The sequence below is a fragment of the Mustela nivalis genome, assembly GCF_964662115.1.
Source record: "Mustela nivalis genome assembly, chromosome: 20".
Lineage (NCBI taxonomy): Eukaryota > Metazoa > Chordata > Mammalia > Carnivora > Mustelidae > Mustela > Mustela nivalis.
The window spans coordinates 20,750,442-20,772,287 of record NC_139039.1 but is presented as its reverse complement, the minus strand read 5'-3'; the positions used below and the strand labels follow the sequence as shown (position 1 = coordinate 20,772,287).

The 21,846-nt window shown below is 33.4% G+C and overlaps 1 protein-coding gene and 1 long non-coding RNA gene across 4 annotated transcripts in view; one reads left to right on the top strand and one right to left on the bottom strand.

Moving 5' to 3' along the window:
* LOC309855382 overlaps nucleotides 1–21,846 on the bottom strand; it is a 276,759-nt gene that overhangs the window by 75,409 nt on the left and 179,504 nt on the right. The gene's annotated exons all lie outside the window — the stretch shown is intronic.
* TUSC3 (tumor suppressor candidate 3) overlaps nucleotides 1–21,846 on the top strand; it is a 158,587-nt gene that overhangs the window by 119,572 nt on the left and 17,169 nt on the right. For all 3 annotated transcript variants that reach the window (XR_014306765.1, XM_082715630.1, XM_082715629.1), the window contains exon 6: nucleotides 8,135–8,198. Coding sequence is in view for 2 of the 3 variants with exons in the window: in XM_082715630.1 (XP_082571756.1) it covers nucleotides 8,135–8,198 (64 nt within the window). In the remaining variant the exon portion in view is untranslated. The remainder of the gene's footprint in view (nucleotides 1–8,134; nucleotides 8,199–21,846) is intronic.

Genomic DNA, 21,846 nt, shown 5'->3' with positions numbered 1-21,846 from the left:
TTCTTGCATTTTGGATTACTTTTATAATAATGACTTGGGAGTATTAAACTTTCTTAGTGGTTACTTACTTGGGGGGATATAAAGAAAAAAAAAGTACATTTTGATTTTACTTTACATATATACATATACACATATACCTGATATGATTTTACTTTATATATATTCTAAAAAAGCTTTTGCATTGTAGATTTACATATTCAGTATATCTCACATTAGAAGCTATTCAGCTGGATTTTAAAATGCTGAATATAACAATTTCTTTTGAACATTTTATTTAATTACAAAAGAAAATTTTATGGGAATAATTACCTGTATATTTCAAATTTTCTTTTGCTACTCAATGAAATGAAACCTATAATAAGTCTAGAAAAATGTGTTGTCAACAAAATATTACTAAAATTACTTAGAAGGTGAGTCATAGGCCCTCTTAATTTTTTGCCATACACTCAGGGAAAAAGTCTCATTTATGTTATAGTTTTATTCTCTCAACATTTTGAAAATACGTATGAGATCTTTATCTCATTGGTCACATTACCAGTTCTCTTCAGAAAGTAAAAAAGACGCCTGTCCAAACATCATTTATCCCCAGTTTCTCTCACTAGTGTCCAAGTCTTAGGGTTGTTTTTTTTTATCCTAGAAGTTTTCCACCCCTACACTCTATATTCCCATTGGTTGGCCTGCTAGGAAGTGGCAATTACAATGAACTGTTTCACAGCATATTCTGTTTAGGATTTCTTTAGTAATGGAAAGATTGGAAAAAAATTTTTTTATTCTGTTTTGTTGTTACCAGCCCTGGCTCCTTACAATACAGGAATTATCATTCATTAAGACTGGTAAATTCAGGTAAAGCTCATAATGAGAGAGATTTCTCCACTTTGCTATTAGGGCTCACAACTTTTGGTGGAGAAGGGTTTGAATGGGACCAAGCACACCCTTTTTTAGCATGGGATCACAGTTAGTCTAAAATTGTCAATTTCTCTTATGTCCCCAGTTAGGAGCTGCTAGCCCAACATTTTGTTCTGCCATTTCTAATATGCTCATTTTCTGCCCCCTGGTAACTTTTACCCCATGTCTTCTAGTGTTCTAGAAAATATCTCATAATACTGGACAGGACGACTGAAATTGGATTTTTAGACTTGTGATAATATCTGTTTCTCACCTGCTTGACAAACATGATGTAGTTTTTTCTGTTGCTTGGGTCTGATTTCAGCCAGCACTCTTTTTATAGGCTTGCATCCATAGACCTAAATAACTACATTTGAAATAATGGCTCTTTATTATTTATAAAAACAGTAACTTTTCCTACTAATAAGGTGTTTTCTCTGGATATGTAGCAGTTCGTTTATTGTCAAAAAACCTAAAACAACAACATAAGACTTCTTACTAGGAAGGTATTTTCTCTGAACATGTAGGAATTCTTTTATTACTTAAAACAAACTTAGTAGTAAGATTTTTTTCCCCAATAAAGTAGCCTTTCTGACAACTTTTAAAGTATTACACATTCTCTTCTTCCTATAGAGTCTTTTACAAAATGTAGATGTGTAGAAATGGCTTTCAGCTCATGAACGGTCAAATTCCTGGTTACTACCACAGACCTATTGCATTATAATCTCCATATATGATACTAAACAAATATTCCAGGTGAATGTCATGCACACACATTTTGAGAATCCCTGACCTAGGTTAACTGGTCAACCTTTTTGATCTTCAAATATCATAATTTTGAAAAACTGAAGAAATCTTTTTTGGAATATGGTTGGGGCAGGTAGGCAATTTCATATGCCACAACTGGTCATGCAGTAAGTTCAACTGAAATAAGGCTTAAAGATGCCCTAAGATCTCAGTTAACAGAGAGTGGTAATTTACTGCTAACAGCTGAGCAATGAAATACTTTGACAGGCAGACAGATTTATCACTATTTTCATGAAGAACTGTTTTAATTCTACTGTAATTATTTAACATAAGCCAAATATTTAATGAAGTACTTGGGAATTTCAAGCCTGAATTATGTGCGCCCTCTAGAGAAATCAAACACTGTGGCATTCTTTACCACCTAGATGTAGGTAATACCTATTTATAGCTCTTCCTTCAGGCAAATCCAGAAGGACTCAGCCTAGCTATTTTATGATCTATATCACATTTGCCATTTAGTGTAGCAGCCTAGCAAACAATGGTGCTACCTTAAAAAAGGTGATGTAAGATGATGAATAAAAAGACAGGCCCTTAGGAGAAGGATAGAAATGTGTAACCATCAAAAAAAAAAAAAAATTTTTTTTATTAGATGTCAATGTGATACGTACCTTGGGATTTCAACTTGTTTTGTGCAATAACAATGGTGACCCAGGATACTTCTTTTTGCCATTAGCTAAACAGAAGCCTGTCTGCTTTCCTACCCTCTTCCTTCTCTCACACTTTTTTACTAGAGACCCAATTAATTAGTTCCATGTTAATCAGGTATATTGTAGGGAAAGAGCATAGGATGCCTTTAAGTATTTCTGTTAATTTTAACACTAAATAAGATAGTGTATCTTAACAGTTTAAAAGACATTAGAATTTGCCTAAAGAAACTGAAAAGGAAATACTAAAGATTATTCCATTTTAGTATTCTGGGTACTTAAGCACATAAAGCAGACTCAGGACAATAATGTCATTACTGCATTCCTTCTAGCATATATATTTTGAAATATCATCTTATTTCTTTAGAATTACATCCTAAAAAAAATGATCGATTCTATCATACACAAAAAATGGATCCCTCATTCTACATAGGCTTCAGTCAGGAAAGCAATTGTTCTTCTACTGCCAACTCCTAAATAGCCAAGATTAATTTCAAAAACAAAAATTTAAAAGTACTGAGGCAATTCTTTTGACTTCTTAGAAGTACTGTCAAAGAAAATATAGTATTTTCATGTTGGTAATAAATTGTGATTCCTTTTCTTGCTAATGCAATACTTCTGTTGCAGAGAGTAGGAATCATATACTAGACAGTTCAGAGTCTATCACTTAAGTTTATCTTAAATTTTATGTGTCTATTGTTCTTGTACTAGGAATAAAAAACTAAAAGGATTCATATAAGTAATTTTTTGCAATATGTACAAAAAGGGGGAAAGAAAGTGAATAGAAAGGAATTTTACATGTTAAGTGAAAATACATGAAAAAAATGGACAGAAAAAGTTCATGTAGTTGCTGAAAGATAATCCCAGCAGTGTTTCTTCTAGCAGTTGACAAGCTCTTGGTTCATTACACAACCACATATTTTAAAATGAAAGATGGGACCAAAAGCACTTTTGTGGATTTGACCTTTGAGCTGAGATAGATTGCCATTAGGTTACACCCAATATCCAATCTTCACTTCATGCATTTGCCATTTTCTTGGTGTTATAAATGACTCACTTAAAATAAGTTACATTTTTAATATTCAAAACCACTTATATCTCCCTGGGATTGGTTTAAGTACACTTTTGGTTTTTTCCCAGCAAGACACATATGCCAAAGCAAATAGATACCAATGTATATTTTATCAATGAATAAGGGAGAGACATCTAATTTGAATCCTTTGTATTACTGTCTTCGAAAGAGTTATTTCCTGGCTTATATAGGTTAGTGAAGAACTTTTTGTATTGTGCTTATGTTACTATTTGGTTTTGCTCCAAAGCCCATTTAACTGCAACAGTCTGTTCAGGTTCATCAAACTGGTTGATTGTTTAGATCTTGCTTTTGCTCCAAGGCAGGTAAATTTAATATCAGCTTGGAAGTTTAAAAAATAATTATTCACTGACAGGGAGAATTTAACCCAGACACAATCTATTGTTAATTGACTACCAATGTACATAAAATCAATGGCCATTATGTTCATCTGTGAGTCACATATCTAAGTAAAATGTTAAAATTCATTTGAATTTTAGACAACTAATTGTAATAACACTTATTGACTACTTAGTGGGTTTTAGGCCTGACACTAAGTATTTCACATGTATTAGCTCATTTACTTCTTACTATTTTTTTTTCCCCCAGCTAGAAATAGTTCTTCCCAGTTGAACCCTTTGAGGCTTTGAGTAATTTTGCTAAAACCACACTTGTGGCAGATCCAGGATAGGAATTCCAACTCGAGCATTTGGATTGAAATTTGGATTGAAACTACCATACTATCCTGTTTTTTTGATATAATCCATTTCAGTGTCTTCCGTTTTCAAATTAGGAAACTTAGACCCAAATGATTGAATTGACTGAGATTAATAGCTAGTTTCTTAAGTTGAATGAAGATGATCAGCACTAGAAAACAAGACTCCTGACTCCGAGTTCAGCGTACTTTTCATTACAATAGCTTCTTTCTCAGACAACAAACTGTTGGTTCACACTAACCAGTTATTTTCAGAATATTTAAGTGTATGAAAGAACCACTTAATGACTACTTAGTACCAACACAATTTTAAAACATATTGAAAAGGCAGAGAATGACAGATAACATTTTCCCAAGAATTTAGTGGAATGAGGTTCCTTTTATCTACTGACCTATACTATATTTAGCTTAATTTCTTTTTCCTTTTCTGATATTCTTCTATAACAGGTATTAGAACCACTGTATTAAACAAAACATATTATTTTTTTATCTTCAAGTATGATACTTGAAATTAAGAGAAAAGTGTTATTCATATATATTATTTACTTATGCTATGCAAAATTCAAATCCTTTAATTTTTCTTCTTAATAAAATTGGTCGTTAGGTGATGTCATGGTAATGAACTTTCCAATAATTTTTATGAGCCAGTCTTTCATTTGATTTTGACTTATATGCTCTATAAATAAGTGTTCAATGAACTGGTCAAGGGAAGAATATATTTATGGTTTGTTAAAACATTTTATCTCCATGGAAAAGATAGATATGTATTGAGTATCTAAGACCATGCAGACTTCCTTCTTATCCATTCATCATTCTGTAACTGTGTTGTCCGTATATTAGCTAGGAAGAATTTATCATTAGTTACTAATACTTCCCTTATCAGAATTGGTAAAAATCAGAAAGGGAAAAAACATTAATCATGCTAAAGCTACAAAGGAATTTATTATTTGATGTTTCTGTAAAGGATTTTTTTTTTAAGATTTTATTTATTTATTTGACAGAGATCACAAGTAGGCAAGAGAGGCAAACAGAGAAAGAGGAAGGGAACCAGGCTCCCCACTGAGCAGAGAGCCCGATGTGGGGCTTGATCCCAGGACCCTGGGATCATGACCTGAGCTGATGGCAGAGGCTTTAACCCACTGAGCCACCCAGGCACCCCTGTCAAAGGATTTTGAAAAGTGTGTGCATTAAATACAATATTTTAAGACCACCTTAAAAATCAAGCACTTTAGTTCATTTTAATTGATTAAGTCATTGTTTTGGGTGGCCCCATAAATTAAAGATAACTATTTCTAAGGTCAACGCCCAGGCCTTTGTGAAGTCTGTGTTTGTATATTTCCTTATTATTTGTGTTTATATTCTTGTATTAGCTCTCAATGGCCTTTAGTGTGTGCCAATAATCTTTCTGTTTACTTAGGTAGACAAACGGTGTTCTCACAGTTTGAATGTGTTAAGTCACGAAAACAGTTTTTTTTTGGGGGGGGGGTTAGTTGTTTTCTGTTTTGTTATGCCTGGTCCCCATTGCCTAAATTAATACCTGGTACATAAGAATTGTTCAGTAAAAATTTATCTAATGAATTCTACTTTATTAAATCCTGAAGTCCTTCAGGGTATCTGGTCTTAAAATTAGTACAGGTTCCTATCATCGTTTTAAAATATCAGCTCAACACACTAAATTTATCCATGTAAATAATTTCTGAATGGCGTGATACAAATATTTTCAAATAGAGACTTTAAAATGATAGGACCTTAATTATTTTTGACTACCTACTACAAAGAAAGCCAGGCGCTGTGCTAATTACTCACCATGATATTATCTTACTTAATTTTTAGGACAATATTTTGAGGAATATCTTCCTAATCCTATTAAAGCTGTGAGGTTAAGTAATTTGTTCAAGATAACACAGCACGTAGCAGCTTCAGGACTGTCTCCAAGCCTTTACTCTACACTGCCTCATGTAGACAAGAAGTAAGCCCACATGTATTATAGATCAGATATAGTGAAGTAAGTCTTTAAGGATCAACTTCAGATTTTTGTTTTTAGTCTAGCTGTATTTTTTAAATTAGAGAGTATGTAGATTCTTTGGAATTGTGATTACAAACAGATAATACATTATATCATACAATATTTTTCTTACACACTTAAGAATTGAAGGATTCTGAGTATGATAGTGATAGAGTCTCAGGATTAATCTGGCTAGCAAACAGACTTCAGGGTAGAGGCAGGGAGAAAAAAGGAGGATATTGCAATAATCTCTGCAGGAGATGGTGACTGCTTAGACCAGGCAATAAGTCTTGGCCTTTATCCTTGAGAACTTTTTTTTTTTTTTTTTTTAAGATCTATTTATTTTAGAGGGAGAGAGAGTGAGCTAGCAGGGAGTTGCGGGGGGAGGGCAGAGGGAAAGAGGGAAAGAAGCAGACACTCCGCTGAGCATGGAGCCTGACGTGAGGCTCAACTGCACAACCCTGAGATCATGACCCACGCTAAAATCAAGAGTTGAACACTTCACTGAGTCACCCAGAGCCCTCCATGGGCACTTTTACTAGTGCTTCCTGTAAGTAGTTACAACTGGTTAAATTTGGAGTGGATTTTGAAAGTAGAGTCAGTGTATTTTCTAAATGAGTAGAAATAGAGGAAGAGAGGAGGGAAGAGGGAAGAATAGACTAAGATGATTCCAAGATATTGGCTTAAACAACTGGAAAAATTAGGTTACCAATTCTGGAATAGAATCAAAGCTTTAATTTAATCAAATCACTAAGTTTTAGATTTTTCAAGTGGAGTATATTAGTGAAAACTATTAGAATACCAAGTCTCTTTTAGTCAGTTTGTTTGAAGCTGGGCTTAAAGAACATACCTAAACGTGTCTTTGGGTAAGACAGCTGCCCTATGAATTACTGATATTAGAGATGGAAACAAAGACCAGTTAGGTCAGAGTAGAAAAAACAGCCTTTAATGAAAATACCAAGATGCAATTTATGACAAAACAGAAGACTTGATATACTTCACAAAGATCATAGAAATCATCTAATTCTGTTCCTGATTTTCATAGACGAAGGGATATTGAGTTTCTGAGAAATTTGGTGACATGTCCAAGATTAAGGCCAAGAACGAGTAATTTTTAAATCTGTAGTTACTCTTTATAAGAACATGCTTTAGGTATGCTTTCATCCATATTTATTGTCCAAAATAAAAACAAAAGGGTCCTCTCAAATGATAATTATGCTTCAAATGTGGTGTTAAAATTGAAGACATTGGTTTATATTATAGATGTTATTTTTTCTTCCAAACTTTTTATAATCAGAAAACCTAGAAAATGATGTGTATTTATAACAACTGCATAGCAGTTAATTTTCATAAGAGGTTAACAGCAGAAATAATGTGAGTCAGCTTTTTAAGCAGTAAAATATCCTAGATGGAGATTTGTCTCATATTTTCTGTAACTGATAGGCATCAATTATTATTAGTACTTACTATGGTATGGAAAACTGTACATTTCTCAGTGTCGTAACAGTTTTATTTTTTTTAAGGCCAATTTAAATGCTCTAATGGAATGAATACATGTATAAAGCTATCTTATTTTAAAACTCTAATAATGGGGAAAAAAGCAATTTAATATTTGATAGTAATTTTTTCCTTAAAGATAAACTTAGCTGCTCTAATTTGTATCTTATATCTTCAGTAACTGTGGAGTAATCATTAAATTATATGCTTGTGTTTGTAGTAAACCTTTTAACAAATTACATTAAATTTACTTTTGATATTAAGTTGCTTTCTACAAATTACAGTAATTTCAACGAACATATTCATCTGTTATTTCTAGTTAATTATTTTATTCAAAAGAATTAGAAACAGGAATTTAGATTTTTCTATTATTTCCCTTCATAGTATAAAATTAAATATACAAAAAAAAAAGAGAGAGAGAGAGAGAAAGGAAGGGAGGAAAGAAAAAAAACTTACAAAAAGATCTGTTTTTCTTTAGATTGTAATTTTTGTTTCTTTGTCTTGTTTTATAGAGCTACATTCACGGAAGCAGCCAAGCTCAGTTCGTGGCCGAGTCACACATTATTCTGGTACTAAGTATCCTTTAAAATACTGATGGATTGAAAAGGACAGAAGTTGCATGCTATCAAACTGGCTTTTTTTCATAGCAGTAATTATCAAGATTTTAAAGACGTGAAATTTTAAACTTTACTATGTTTACTTTCCAGTTCCTATGCCAATTATTTACTATTTAATTATGCTTTTATCCTGAGTCATTAATAACCTATAATTTTCTCTTTTTTTTTCACTGACTGTTGAATTGCAAAGTATAGCTTTTGCTCTGCTTTGTTTATCTTTGACTAACATCTTTTTGTGGAGTTTGTGTGGCTTTACTTTAAAGGGTCCTAACGGAGAAAAATGTGTCCTAAAATATAAAAAACAGAATTTTAAAATACTGTCTTACTACTGATTACCTTAAATAGTATGGTAAGTCAGAAAAGGGAGATTTAAGATGGTTAGACATGTCTTTTTGGACCATAGCAGACTAAATGTTATAAATCAGATAATGGAGTACAATTTACGGTTTGGTGGTAGAAGGGCAAAGAAGACAGAATAGAACAGGAAAGAGGTTAAGTTTAAAGTGTCTAATTAAAACCAAACTCTGAATACTCTTAGAATGAAATAAAGTTACTCTTGGGGGAACACTAATGTTTGTGTGTCTTGAGAAATATTTGAAGGTCATATTTATAATGTTGAATATACTGAGTCATCATCAGGATTTAAAGTATGCCTATAGAATTGTTTATAAAATTTGATTACTTTCCTGGTTACCAAGATTGATATTCAACTGAAGTAATCCAGAACAAATTTTTAGTATTTTATATAATCAGAGCTATTTAAACCTTTAAGGGATCTTAGAACTCATTTAGGTCCAAACCTCATTTCATAGGTAGGAAAACTAAAACCTACAAAATTTAATTGACTTTTTTTAAGTTGAAGGAAGAACTAGGATTAAAATTCCCTTTTCTTTGTTATGGTCTATCAGTTAAGTTTTATATATGTTATTATGATCTATGACACAGGATTTTATGAATAAATGTCAGTCATTCCATCTTGAAGTTTTTGTTTTTAATCGAGAAGGAAACAACTTTAATATCATTAAGGTTTTTGTATTTTTTTAATTCACCAGCAAGTATGTATTTTCTACCTTCAGCTTTTTAAGCAATCTACTTTATTTGCATAATATGTTCTGGACAGTGTGTCAGGTGTTAGTATATACTGAGTCTTCGATTAATTATAGTGGAGGAGAAGGGTAGGAGTGCTTAAAGCACTTGCAATTCTCAAGAAGCTCACAAATTTCCTCATTTATAAAACCAGGATTAGCAAAGTAACCACATAGCACTTTGGGGCTATTTTGGGGTTTTGGGGTTTCTTTTTCCCCCTTTTACTTTCCCATGAGTTCTGAATTCATATTTCTTCCACCCTTTACACATACTTGTATGCATAATTGTGTATCTTTAGCCCATTTCTTGCTTGCATGTATTTAATTACCTGTGTGCTTTAATAAGAAGCTACTGGATTTATGTTTTTGCCGTAGTTTGTCTCCTAGATTAAAATCAGAAATAACAGTATTTTAATTAACATTCTCGAGTTTTGTGGTCTTGATCAGTAAGTGGCAGGTTTCTCTTTTCTAACTTTCATACAATAAGAAATTCATACTTTATGTACATCAGAGGTGCCTTGGGTGAGAAAATGGAATCCAGATCTATGTATTGGAACATCTCTTTCTCCTTATCGGAAAATAAAGGAAGACCATCTTTACTCTTTACTTATCTCTACATTATACATGTATTTATGAAGCAAAATACATTTGTGTTGAAGCACATTGGTAGGAAACCAACTATTACAGGTGACATTTTAGCTCTTATTTATATATTGTAGGCTTTCATTTTCTATCCTATTTCAATCCATTAAACAGCATTTTAGCTGTGTACTTTCTTCAAAGCAGCTAGTCTATGAAACACATCAGGAGTACCTAGCAAAAACCATGTTGAGACCATCATTGTATGGCAGGAATTTTCCAGGGTTTCATTTCATGGCTCACTGACAGCAAGCTGAGATTTAGGATGCAAAGAAATTGCACAAGCAATATGAAGGCTTCCATGTAGATTTTTAACAGTAATATGTAACAGATTTAAAACTGCTTATTCTCTTTATGCTACCAATAGTTACTTACTCCTTTCTTCTCCTGGTTTGTTTTTTGTAAGGTAACTGAGAAAATGTCTTTTAAAATGGTGGGCTCATCAAAACTACTGGGGAAATTTTAAAAAGTAGCCAAAATAATAATTCCTGCTTTTACTTTCACTTGGCTGACTACCGATATTTTTTTAAACTTACCATGTATTTTTTTTTGTAATTTGCATGTGTATGTTTTCTTTTTTATAAAAAGGAAGGAAGGAAGGAAGGAAAGGAGGAAAAAACCCGTAAATTCCAGATGGTCACTTCTTGTTTATCTAGAGAGAATATGCCTGCTTTTTGTTTTTCTCCTTCTGATTTAGTAAGCCAAATCATTAGATGCAATTGCTGTATGCAAAATTTTGCTGGAAAAAAACTAAGAACAGATGGAATCATTTGATGTCATAGGTTATAGATTCATATTTACTAAAAATAAGATTTTTCTCCCCATTAGTGTTTTATTTTCTCAGTACCTTCTTTAAGAAAAAAACAAAAAGCAATCCTAAGTAGTTCATGAGAGAAAACTATATAAAAAGGAGTAAGAAATTTAATATGGAATATGTGAACTAAGAATAACTTATATAATCCTTTTATTTTTCCTAGTAAAAATACATTGTTACTTATTTTTCATTCAGTTGTATTTCAATACCTGATGCAAATGTAAAATATTTGCTGTTTACAAGAAGGTAGACTGATAGAAACAAAATTGTAATTTAGTGTGACAAATGTTATAATGAGTGCTTGGAAACTCAAAAGGAAGAGCAACTCACTGCCTAGAGAACTTGCACTGACTTTTCAGCTGGTTTTAGTACAGTGGAAAAAGGAGTTTCCCAGACAGAGAAAGAATGAGAATATTCTAGTAGGAGTAGGAGGAGGTCGAGCAGGTACAAAAACACAAAATGAGAGAGAATATTCACAAATGCTTAAGAGCAGATTGATGAAAGGTTACTTTGGATGCATAATGAAAATTGAATGAGGAAATTGCTAAGAAATTTGAACCTTAAGTGAATTCACCAAGATGTGGTCTATTTGTGCTAGCAGATACAGTATACATGAGTTCTAGGACTGACTTTTACCTTTTTAAAACTCTGATCTATCCCTTAGTTCTCTACGTCCTTCAAGTTCTAGGGTCTCAAGATGATGACATAAAATAAACATCTTTTCAAAGTAAAAATGCTGATATAAAAGACAAAGGGTACACTAGCAATAATAATTTATATACACACACACACACACATACACTTTTCCTATGAGAAATACATTTGTTTTCCACTTATTATGAATGAATATTATTTCACTTTGCATTTGTTTTCAATCTATGATAGAAAGCAAATGTTTTAGTATGTTATATCCAAGGAAAAACATACTACATTAAAAAAATGATGGATGCAAATTGAAGTTAATTTTAGATTTAGAGCTCTGTAAGTCTTCTGAATATGCTAACATTTTTTTCGACATCTGCTCTCACTCATCTTTAAATTTCAGTCCTCATTTTCTTCCTAGGAGCAACAGTAAACCTAACATCATGTACAACTGAGTATAGATCATAATATAGTACAAATGTATTTGTTACCTATTTAGTAGGATGCTCAGTGCCTCTGGGTGCTGCGTATAATTTATACAAATAGCAGTTTTTGTTTTATGTGGAATTCTGTCAATATTTTGACTTTTTAAGCAGTGAAAGTTGATTGACAGATTTAGCAGAGAAACTCAGGTGTGCATTGCTATGACATTACTCAATACAAAGTGAAAGTAATTCATGAAGTAGACTAGGATGTGTGTGTGTAGGCATAGGCATCAGGAAACTCAGAACAACAGAAAAAGTCCCCAAAACGTAGTTCATCCATCGCTTGGGACTCTTCAGTAAGACACAGCCAAAATGGCTACACTCACAGTTTAATGGCAGAAAATCAACTGTTTAATCCAGAGTTAAGCACTGAAACTCTCAGATTAGTGCTGAGTCATTCAACCCTCTACTCAGTGAAGAAAGCCTTTCCCATCAAGTCTGACAGACCATCGTCTAGCTTTTACCTCTTTCTAAAAGTTAATATTTCACCTAAAAATTATGTTACAGATTTTTTTTTTCCAAATGGTTAAGTCTTATGTAGGCCCTTTTTAAACCAAAACTTTGTCATTGATATGCAAAATGATATGATATTTCACTTAAGTTAAATAATAATTCTCAACACTCAAAAGCCTTAAATTAAAAAGGTATCTTTAAATAAAGAGAGGGAAAAGGGAAAGTTAGCTCTTTTAAGCCATTTTAGTTCATAATCTTAATTACAATCAAGTTTAAAGTAGGTTTGCAGCTTATTTTTTGGTAAAGCCTAGAAAACTCAAGTTTGCAGGAAATATTCTAAAGATAACACTTGTTTCTCGACCCTACTGCTTTCGTATAGAAAATTTTACCTTGCGCTTATACACAACCAAATAACTACTTATTCTTTTGCTTTTAAATCCTATTTTGGGGTTGTATGCACTGTATTTACTAAGTTCTCACATTTATTTTCAAGTAAATGAAACTAACTTCCTCTCAGATAGAACAGTTTATATTGCCTTTTACACTACCTTGGATTCTGTGTAACACAGTTGACAACTAGTACCAGTGAGTTCCAAATCCAGTCCGTCTACTATTTTAATAAATAAAGATTTATTGGAACATAGGCACACCTATTCATTTCTGTATTGTCTTGATTACTTTGCACTACAACAGCAGTGTTAAGTAGTAGCTATACATCATACAGCTTACAGAGAGTTCATATAGTTGTATTTATAAATTTATAGTTGAACCTTGAACAGTGTGAGAGGGTTGCTGACACCCCCCCCCACATACACACATTTAGAAATCCACATAATTATTTTTTTCTCCTCAAAAATTAAGAGCATGCTGTTAACTGGAAGTCTTACTGATAGCATATAATCATACGTATTTTTAAATATTATATGTATTATATACTGTTTCTTACAAATAAAGCTCAAGTAAAGAAAATACTAAGAAAATCATAAAAAGAAAGTATATTTATAATACTGTACTAGAGTAACAAAAAAATTTGCATACAAGTGGACCCCAGCAGTTTAGACCTGTGGTTTTCAAGGTCAACTGTACTTGCTAGGCCTGTACAGAAAAATTCTGCAAATTACTGTTCAGTAGGATGCGGTAAGTAAAAAAAGCAAAAATCGCCAACCTTATGACCTCAAGAGAGTTGCTGTTAACTTATTATCTTGATTCTCTGCATTTCCTGCTCTTTTGTTACTTTGCTCTTCTCTCATCATTTTCATCTAACCTTGTGCTATCATCCTACCTGATTTCTTTTATGGTTTTTTGATTGGCAACTGTCACTAGTTTGTGGCTTTGCATAAGTTATTCAGACCTCTCTGCTTCATTTTCCTTATTTGGAAACTGAAAAAGAGGGTATCTGTCAAAGAGTTGTAGGGCAATGAGTAAGAGGACAAACAAAAATTTCCTGCCTTTTGGGAGGTCTAACATTGTAGCGGCAGGAAAAAGTAAGTAATTTTTTTTTTTAATTGAATGTGAATTTTCTTTCAAAAACAATGTTATGGAGAAAAAAAACAGGAAAAAGGAATGAGAGAGGTTAGAGGAGGCTTTTCTGATAAGATGCCATTTGAGCAGAAACTAAAAGGGAAGTGAATTTTGTGGGTATTTGGGAGAAGAGCATTAAGCAGGGGAATATCAAGTACAAAGATGCCTGGGCAAAGAGATTTCGGTCTTGTTGGAAAAATAGCTAGTAGGACAAGAATAAGAGCAAACAAGAGCAGACACGTATAGGCTGTGGATCAGGATACATATCAGGTAGGGCCTAGAGGCCACTTTGAAATCTTGTTTATTCAGAGTGACATGGAAAGCTTTTAAATTGCTCTGAACAGAAGAGTGACATTACCTGACTTAAAGATACTAAGAACGAGAATGTTTTTAAGATTTAAAGGAATTTCATAAGCAAGAAACAACCAGAAAATTCATAGGGAAAAATAATTTGCCACATTAAAATGACCACTATGCATAACAAAGCAATTTAAAGAAGAGAATGAGTTCAGCATCATGACAGTATGAGTTTGTCTTTTTTATTTACAAAATTGGACATTTGTAACCAAACAAAAGTACCTCAACTCAATCCACCAGGATACTCCTCTGTACTCCCTATAGTGGGTGAAGAAGATTTCAGAGAGGGCTGGATCCAAAGGAGTCTGTGAGTCTGTCCCGTACCCACTTACTGCCATCAGAAAAGGTAATGTGGAGAGTGAAAAGCTGGTACACTGACCGGAGAGAGAGTATTTTGGGGATCCAACCAGCCTGATGGGAGAAACTGGCAAACAGTCAGACAAGAACAGACAAGTTTGGGGGCAGAGAAAAAAAGGAAAACAAACCCAAGTTAGCCTTCTGTCCCTACTAGATTTGGAGGGTGGTAAGCAACAGCAACTACTTCTCTGGCAGAAGAGGTGGAAAAGGAAAATGGTGAAGGACAGATGGACTGGCAGTGCAGGCTGTGGAGACCAGCAACACCCAGCTCCTGAGGAGGGACCTTATGACTGGGGAAAGGAAGAGTAAATGGAGAGAGGCAGACAAGAACATCAAAGGGTCTTACAAGAAAAGCATTTTCCTGGAGTAGGCTCCAGGATTTCAGCCAAAGGTCAGCCCAAAGACCTCTGGGATTTCCCCACTGGAGGATTCTCTTACTGGCCCAAGGGCATTCCCATAGCCCCAGGTGTTAAGTCCATACCTACTCAGACTTTGCCCCTAGCCTTTTTTTTTTTTTTCTTCTGAACATAGTCCTTTTTACAAGCCTGTTCCCAAGGGTAGCAAAGAAAGCCAGCTCAGTAAGAAAGCCCAAAACTTGTGATATAGCACCACCTTCTGGAAAACAAAAGGTTTCTAATTGCCAGCCTGTTGAACTATAAAGAAGTGAACAAGAAAGGCATGCGCTACTTCAAATGGGACAGTAGGGGCACATTTCATTAGATACTGAAAAGTCACAGTAATATGGTATCACAAAAAGGATAATTCTCAAGCAACCAAATCAAGGCATGGAATATTGTAATCTAACTGATAAAGAATTCAAATTTTCTTCATTAGAATGAAGAAATTTAATTAGTTACAAGAAAACAGGCAATTCAGTGTGCTCAGGAATAAAATTAATGAACAGAAGGAGTTCTTTACAAAGAGATTTAATTTTTTAAAAAAAGAAAGAAAGAAATTCCGGAGCTGAGAAACTTAATAAATGAGATAAAGTATAGATTAGAAAGCATAGAAAACAGAGCACATCAGATGGAAGAAAGAATAAGCAAGTTGGGGGATAGGAATTTAGAAATGACTCAGTTGGATTAAGAGGTAACTATTATTTTTAAAAAGTTAAAAAACCCTAAAGATTATTACTCTATCAGATAAGCAAATATCAGAATAATTGTATACCAGAAGGAGGAGAGAGAAAGAGGTAGAGTTTATTTAGAGTAGTAATAGCTGAGAACTTCCTAAACATGGGAAAGAAACTAGACATGTAAGTCTACTAAGTTAAGGAGGTGCCTTATTATCTCAATGCAAAAAGATCTCCAAGAAACTGTTAAAAATCATTTATAAAGAAATAATCTTAAAGGCAGCCAGGGGAAAAGGGAAAATAAACTAGAAAGGAACCCCCATTTAAGCTCTCAATGCATTTCTCAGTAGAAACACTATAGGCCAGGAGAGAGTAGAATGACATACTCAACGTATTGAAAAAGTAAAGTTACCAGTCAAGTATACTTTATATCATAAAATTATCCTTCAAATACGAGAGAGAAAGGCTGAAGAAGCTCCATACCACCAGATCTGTCTGATAAATGATGCTGAAAGAAGTTTTTCAAGTTGAAATAAAAAGATGCTAATTAGAAACACAGAAAAAAGGAAAGTCCACAAATGTCTGATAAAGGTGAAAGAAATAGAAAACTGTAACTTTATATTAGAAAAGTATATTAACCACTTAATATAAAGGTTAAAGGAAAGGACTTTAAAAATAATTACAGCTACTGCAGTTTGTTAATGAATTCACAGCATAAAAAAAGCTGTTCTGTGACATCAAAAATAAAAAGCTAAGGAGTGAAGGGCAGAACTTTAATACATGAATCAAGAAGTTTTTTTTTTCCTGCTGATAGCAACTTATCTGAGGTATTCTGTCTAAGCCTCATGATAACCACAAGTTAAAAATCCAGATATAAGAAACAAAAAATGGGGGAGGACATAGGGGGGGAAACTGAGCAAATTTCTATGGAAAACCACAAATTTACAAAGAAACAGAGGGAAAAAGAAACATTGAAAAAAAGAAACACTGAAAATCCAGAAGACAAAAGATGGTGGTAGTAAGTCCTAGGATATCACTATTCGTGCTAAATGTAAATGGATTGAAATCTCCAATCAGAAGGCACAGACTAGAAGCCAACAGATTTTTTAAAAAGCAAGACCCAAATATATGTTGCCTGTCAGAGACACTTCAGCTCTAAACACACACGTGGGCTCAATATAAAGAAATGGAAAGGGAAATTTTAAGCAAGTGTAAAACAAAAGAAAGTGGAACTACCCATACATAGATTGGGCAAAATAGACTTCAGCCAAAAATGTTAGCAAGAGATAAAGTAGGTCATTATATAATGTTAAAGGGGTGAATACATCAAGAAGATATAATAATAGTAAATATATATGCACCCAACATACCAGAGCAGCAAAATATATTCAGCAATACTAACAGAGCTGAATAGAGAAATTGAACACAATGCAGTAAGAGTAGGCAATTTCAGTAACCTAATGTCAGCAATGTATAGACCTATCCAGATAGATCATCAACAGGAAAATGTTAGAATTGGACCAAACTTTAGAACAAATGGACATAGGACATTCCATCCAACAGCATAAAACAAATTCTCTTGTCAAGTGCACATGGAGCATTCCCAAGGATAAATGATTTGCTAAGACCCACAACACATATTAGCAAATTTAAGAAGACTGTAATCATACCAACTATTTTTTCTGGACCACAATGGTATAAAATTATAAATCAGTAAGAGGCAATCTAGGAAATCTACAAATGTGAAAACTAAACAACATATCTCTGAACAACCAATAGGTCAAAAAGAAATCAAAAAGGAAATTTAAAAACATCTTCAAACAAATGAAAATAGAAAATACAATATACCAAACTAATGGGATAAAGCCAAAGCAGTTTTGGGAGGTAAGTTTATAGCAATAAATGCATATATTAATAAACTATAATCTCAAGTAAACAACTTTACACCTCAAAAAACTAAAGAAAGAACAAATTAAGCCCAAAGTTAACAGAAGAAAGGAAATAAGTACAAAGTAGAAAAAAATGAAATAAAGACCAGAAAATCAATAGAATGGACCAATAAAACTAAGAGTGGATTCTTCAAAAAGAAACAAAATTGACAAACATTTAGCTAAACCAAGAAAAAAAGACTCAAAATCAGAAATGAAAGTGGAGTTATTAGAATGGATACTTCAGAAATATGTAGGATCATAATAGACTTATATGAATAATTATATGCCAAAAAATTAGATAATTTAGAAGAAATGGATACATTCCTGGGAACAAAAGTTGCCAACACCAAATCAGGAAGAAATAGAAAATATGAACAGATCAAATATTAATAAAAATATCCCATCTGTAATCAAAAACCTCCCAACACAGAAAACCCCAGAACTAAATGGCTTCACTGGAGAACTGTAGCTAACACTTAAATACGAATTAACACTAATTCTTCTCAATTCCACAAAAAAAAAAAAAAAAAAAAAAAAAAACACAAACAAACAAACAAAAACAAAAAACAAAACTGAGTAGTAGAGAACACTGCAGATTCTATGAGGCCAGCATTACACTGATACTAATACTAAATAAGGACAGCACAACAGAAGAAAACTATAGACTAATACCCCTGGTGACTACAAATATAAAAATTTGTCAACAAACTATCAGTAAACCAAATTCAGGAACACTTAAGAAGAATTATACACCATAACGAAATGGGGTTTAATCTAGAATTCGAGGATGGTTCAACATGCAAATCAATAAATGTAAGACATAACATCAATAAAACGAAAGATTAAAAAATCATGTGTTCATTTCAACAGATGCAGAAAAAGATCTGACAAAATACAACATCCTTTCCTGATAAAAATCCTTAATGGGATTATACCTACCTTCAAGGATTAGGTATATAGTCAGAACATCAGAACATACCTTGGCATGATGAAAGCCATATAAAACAAACCCAAAGCTAACACTGCATCTTTCTTTAAAGATTTTATTTGTTTATTTATTTGAGAGAGAAAGGAAGCAGAAGAAGGGGGAGGGAGAGGCAGATGGAGTCAGACTCCTGCTGAGCAGGGAGCTGGATGCGGGGCTCAGTCTCCGGACTCTGCGATCATGAGGTGAGCTGAAGGCAGATGGTTAACTGACTGACTGCCCAGGTGCCTCGTTAACACTGAAATTCAATGGGAAATAAATAAATAAATAAATAAGAGCTTTTCCTCTAAGATCCGCAACAAGACAAAGATGCCTATTCTCACCACCCTCATTCAGTACTATAGTGGAAGTCCTAGATAGAGCAATCAAGACACAGATACAGAAGGCATCTAAACTGGAAAGGAAGAAGTAATATTGTTGCTACCTGCAGATGATAGGAGCATATATATGTATGTATATACACATATATATATCCGTACCAATAAAGAGAATCCCAAACTCTGAGCCAAAAATTGTTGGCAACTAATCAACAATTTCAGTAAAGTTGGAATATACAAAATCAAGTTGCAGAAAAGAGCTGCATTTCTTTACACTAATGATGAAACATCTAAAAAAGAAATAAAACCATCTAATTTACAAGAACATCAAAATTTTAAAAAATCTTAAGAATAAATTTAACCAAGGAAATGAAAAATCTGTACAACAGAACTACAAGACTTTGCTGAAAGAAATCAAAACACAAACAAATGGAAATGCATTCTGTGTTTATGGATCCGAAGAATATTATTAAAACGTCTATACTTCCCAAAGCCATCTACAGACTCAATGTAATCCTCGTCAAAATGTAAAGGCATTCTTTTTTTTTCTTTTCTTTCTTTCTTTTTTTTTTTTGTAAAGGCATTCTTTACAGAAATAGAAGAGGGGTACCTGGGTGGCTCAGTTGGTTAAGCGCTTGCCTTCAGCTCAGGTCACCATCCCAGGGTCCTGGGATCAAGCCCCACATCGGGCTCCCTGCTACATGGAAAGCCTGCTTTTCTCTCTCCTGCTATTGCTCCCTCTGCTTGTGCTTTCTCTCTCTGTATCAAATAAATAATATCTTTACAAAAGAAAAAAAAAGGGAAAGAAAAAGAAATAGGAGAAACAATTCTAAAATTTGTTTTGAACCATAAAAGGCCCCAAATAGCTAAAGCAGTCCTGAGGTAAAAGAACAAAATGAGAGATACGACACTTCCAGATTTCAAACAATTCTTCGAAGCTGTAGTAATAAAAGCAGTGTTGTACTGACACAAAAACAGACCCAGAGACCAAGGGAATAGAATAGAGAGCCCAAAATTAAACTTTGGCATATACAATCTATTAATATTTGACAAGGAACCCAAGAACATTCAGAAAAAGACTGTCTCTTCAACACATGTCTCTTTTGCACATGCAGAACAATGAAACTGGACCCCTATCTTGTGCCACCCACAAAAGTAAACCAAAATGAATTAAACATAAAACATAAGATCTGGTACTATAAAACTCATAGGAGAAAACAAAAGAAAGAAGCTCATTGACAGCAGTCTTGATGGCAATGATTTTTTTGGATATGTCACCAAAAACACAACACAAGAAAAAAAATAAAAGGGACTACACCAAATTTAAAGGCTCTGCAAAGCCAAAGAAACAACATGGAAAGGCAGCCTACAGAATGCAAGAAAGCTTTTGCAAACCCCACATATCAAATAAGGGTTTAATATCCAAATATATTAAGAACTCCTACAACTCAATTACAAAAAGCAACCTGATTAAAAAATAGGCAGAGGAACTAAACAGCCCTTTTTCCAAAGAAGATGTGCAAATGCCAACAGATACATTAAAAGATGCTCAGTATCACCAGTCATCAGGGAAATGCAAATCAGCATCACCAGGAGATACCACCTCACTCTGTTATAATTTAAGCCTGTTATCAAAAAGATAAATAAATATTGGCAAGGCTGTAGAGAAAAGAGAATCCTTGTGCTCTGTTGATGGGAATGTAAATTGGTGTGGCCACTATGAAAAAACAATATGGAGTTTCCTCAAAAAAGTAAAAATAAAACCACCATACAATTCATCAGTTGCACTTCTGAGTATGTGTCCAAAACCACTACTTTAGATAGATACGTGAACCCCTGGGTTTACTGTACATTATTTAGAATAGCCAGATATGGATGTAGCCTAAGTGTCTATTGATAAATGGTTAAAAAAAGTTGATACACAAAAATTGTTCAGCTACGAAAAAGTAGGATGTCTTGCTGTTTGCAACAACAGGGATGGAATTTGAGCGCATTATGCTAAGTGAGATCAAAGAAAGGCAACTACTGTATGCTATACGTGGAATTGTAAAAAGCCAAACTTGTCAAAACAGTAAAATGGTGGTTACCACAAGAGGGAGGAAGGTGCTCAGACAGTGAAGAGTATAAAGTTAATAATGGGTAGTAAATAAACCCTAGAGAATTAATGCACAGTGAAATAAATATAGGCAACAGTGTTGTACTGTAATCAAATTTGCTTAGTTTAGACCTTAATTATTTCTAAAGGGTAATTATGTAGTATGATATAGGTGATGATTATCACTACAATGGCAATTGAATTAAAATATATATCAAATTAATATGTTGTACCTCTTAAACTTACACAATGTCTTATGTCAAACATATTAAGGTTTTAATACATAAAAAGAAAAAAGGAGAGAAGACTTCTATTGCATTGTAGTTAAGAGCAAATGGGCATTGGCTCAGACAGCCTTGGTCTGAATTCTGGTTCTCGCACTACTTAACACCTTGTGCCAGTTATTAGTCTCTAATTTTCATTATCCCAGTTTGTAAGTAAGAACTAAAACAGCACCCACCTCACAGCACCATTAGAAGGCTTAATGAGAGAAATCCATGCACAGTGCTTAGCTCAGTTGCCTGCACATAGTTTAGGTAAATAAATGTTGGCTATTAGATTGAATATATACATACATACAGATCTACCTGTAAGTGTAGATCTTATGGAAAATACTGCACATGTAAACAGATAATCCTGTGGGGATATTTATAATAACAAACATTTGGCAACAATTGCGCATCAGTAATATAAAGCAATAAAATGTGGTATATGCTTAAGAAAATCCTACAAATTGAATTTGCTTATTATTCAAAAACAATTCCAACAAGAAGCATACTACTCATGTAGTTTTCACATTGTAGCTTAACTTTTTGCAGAGGAAAAGTACTAAAAAATGGTATGAAGAACTTTTA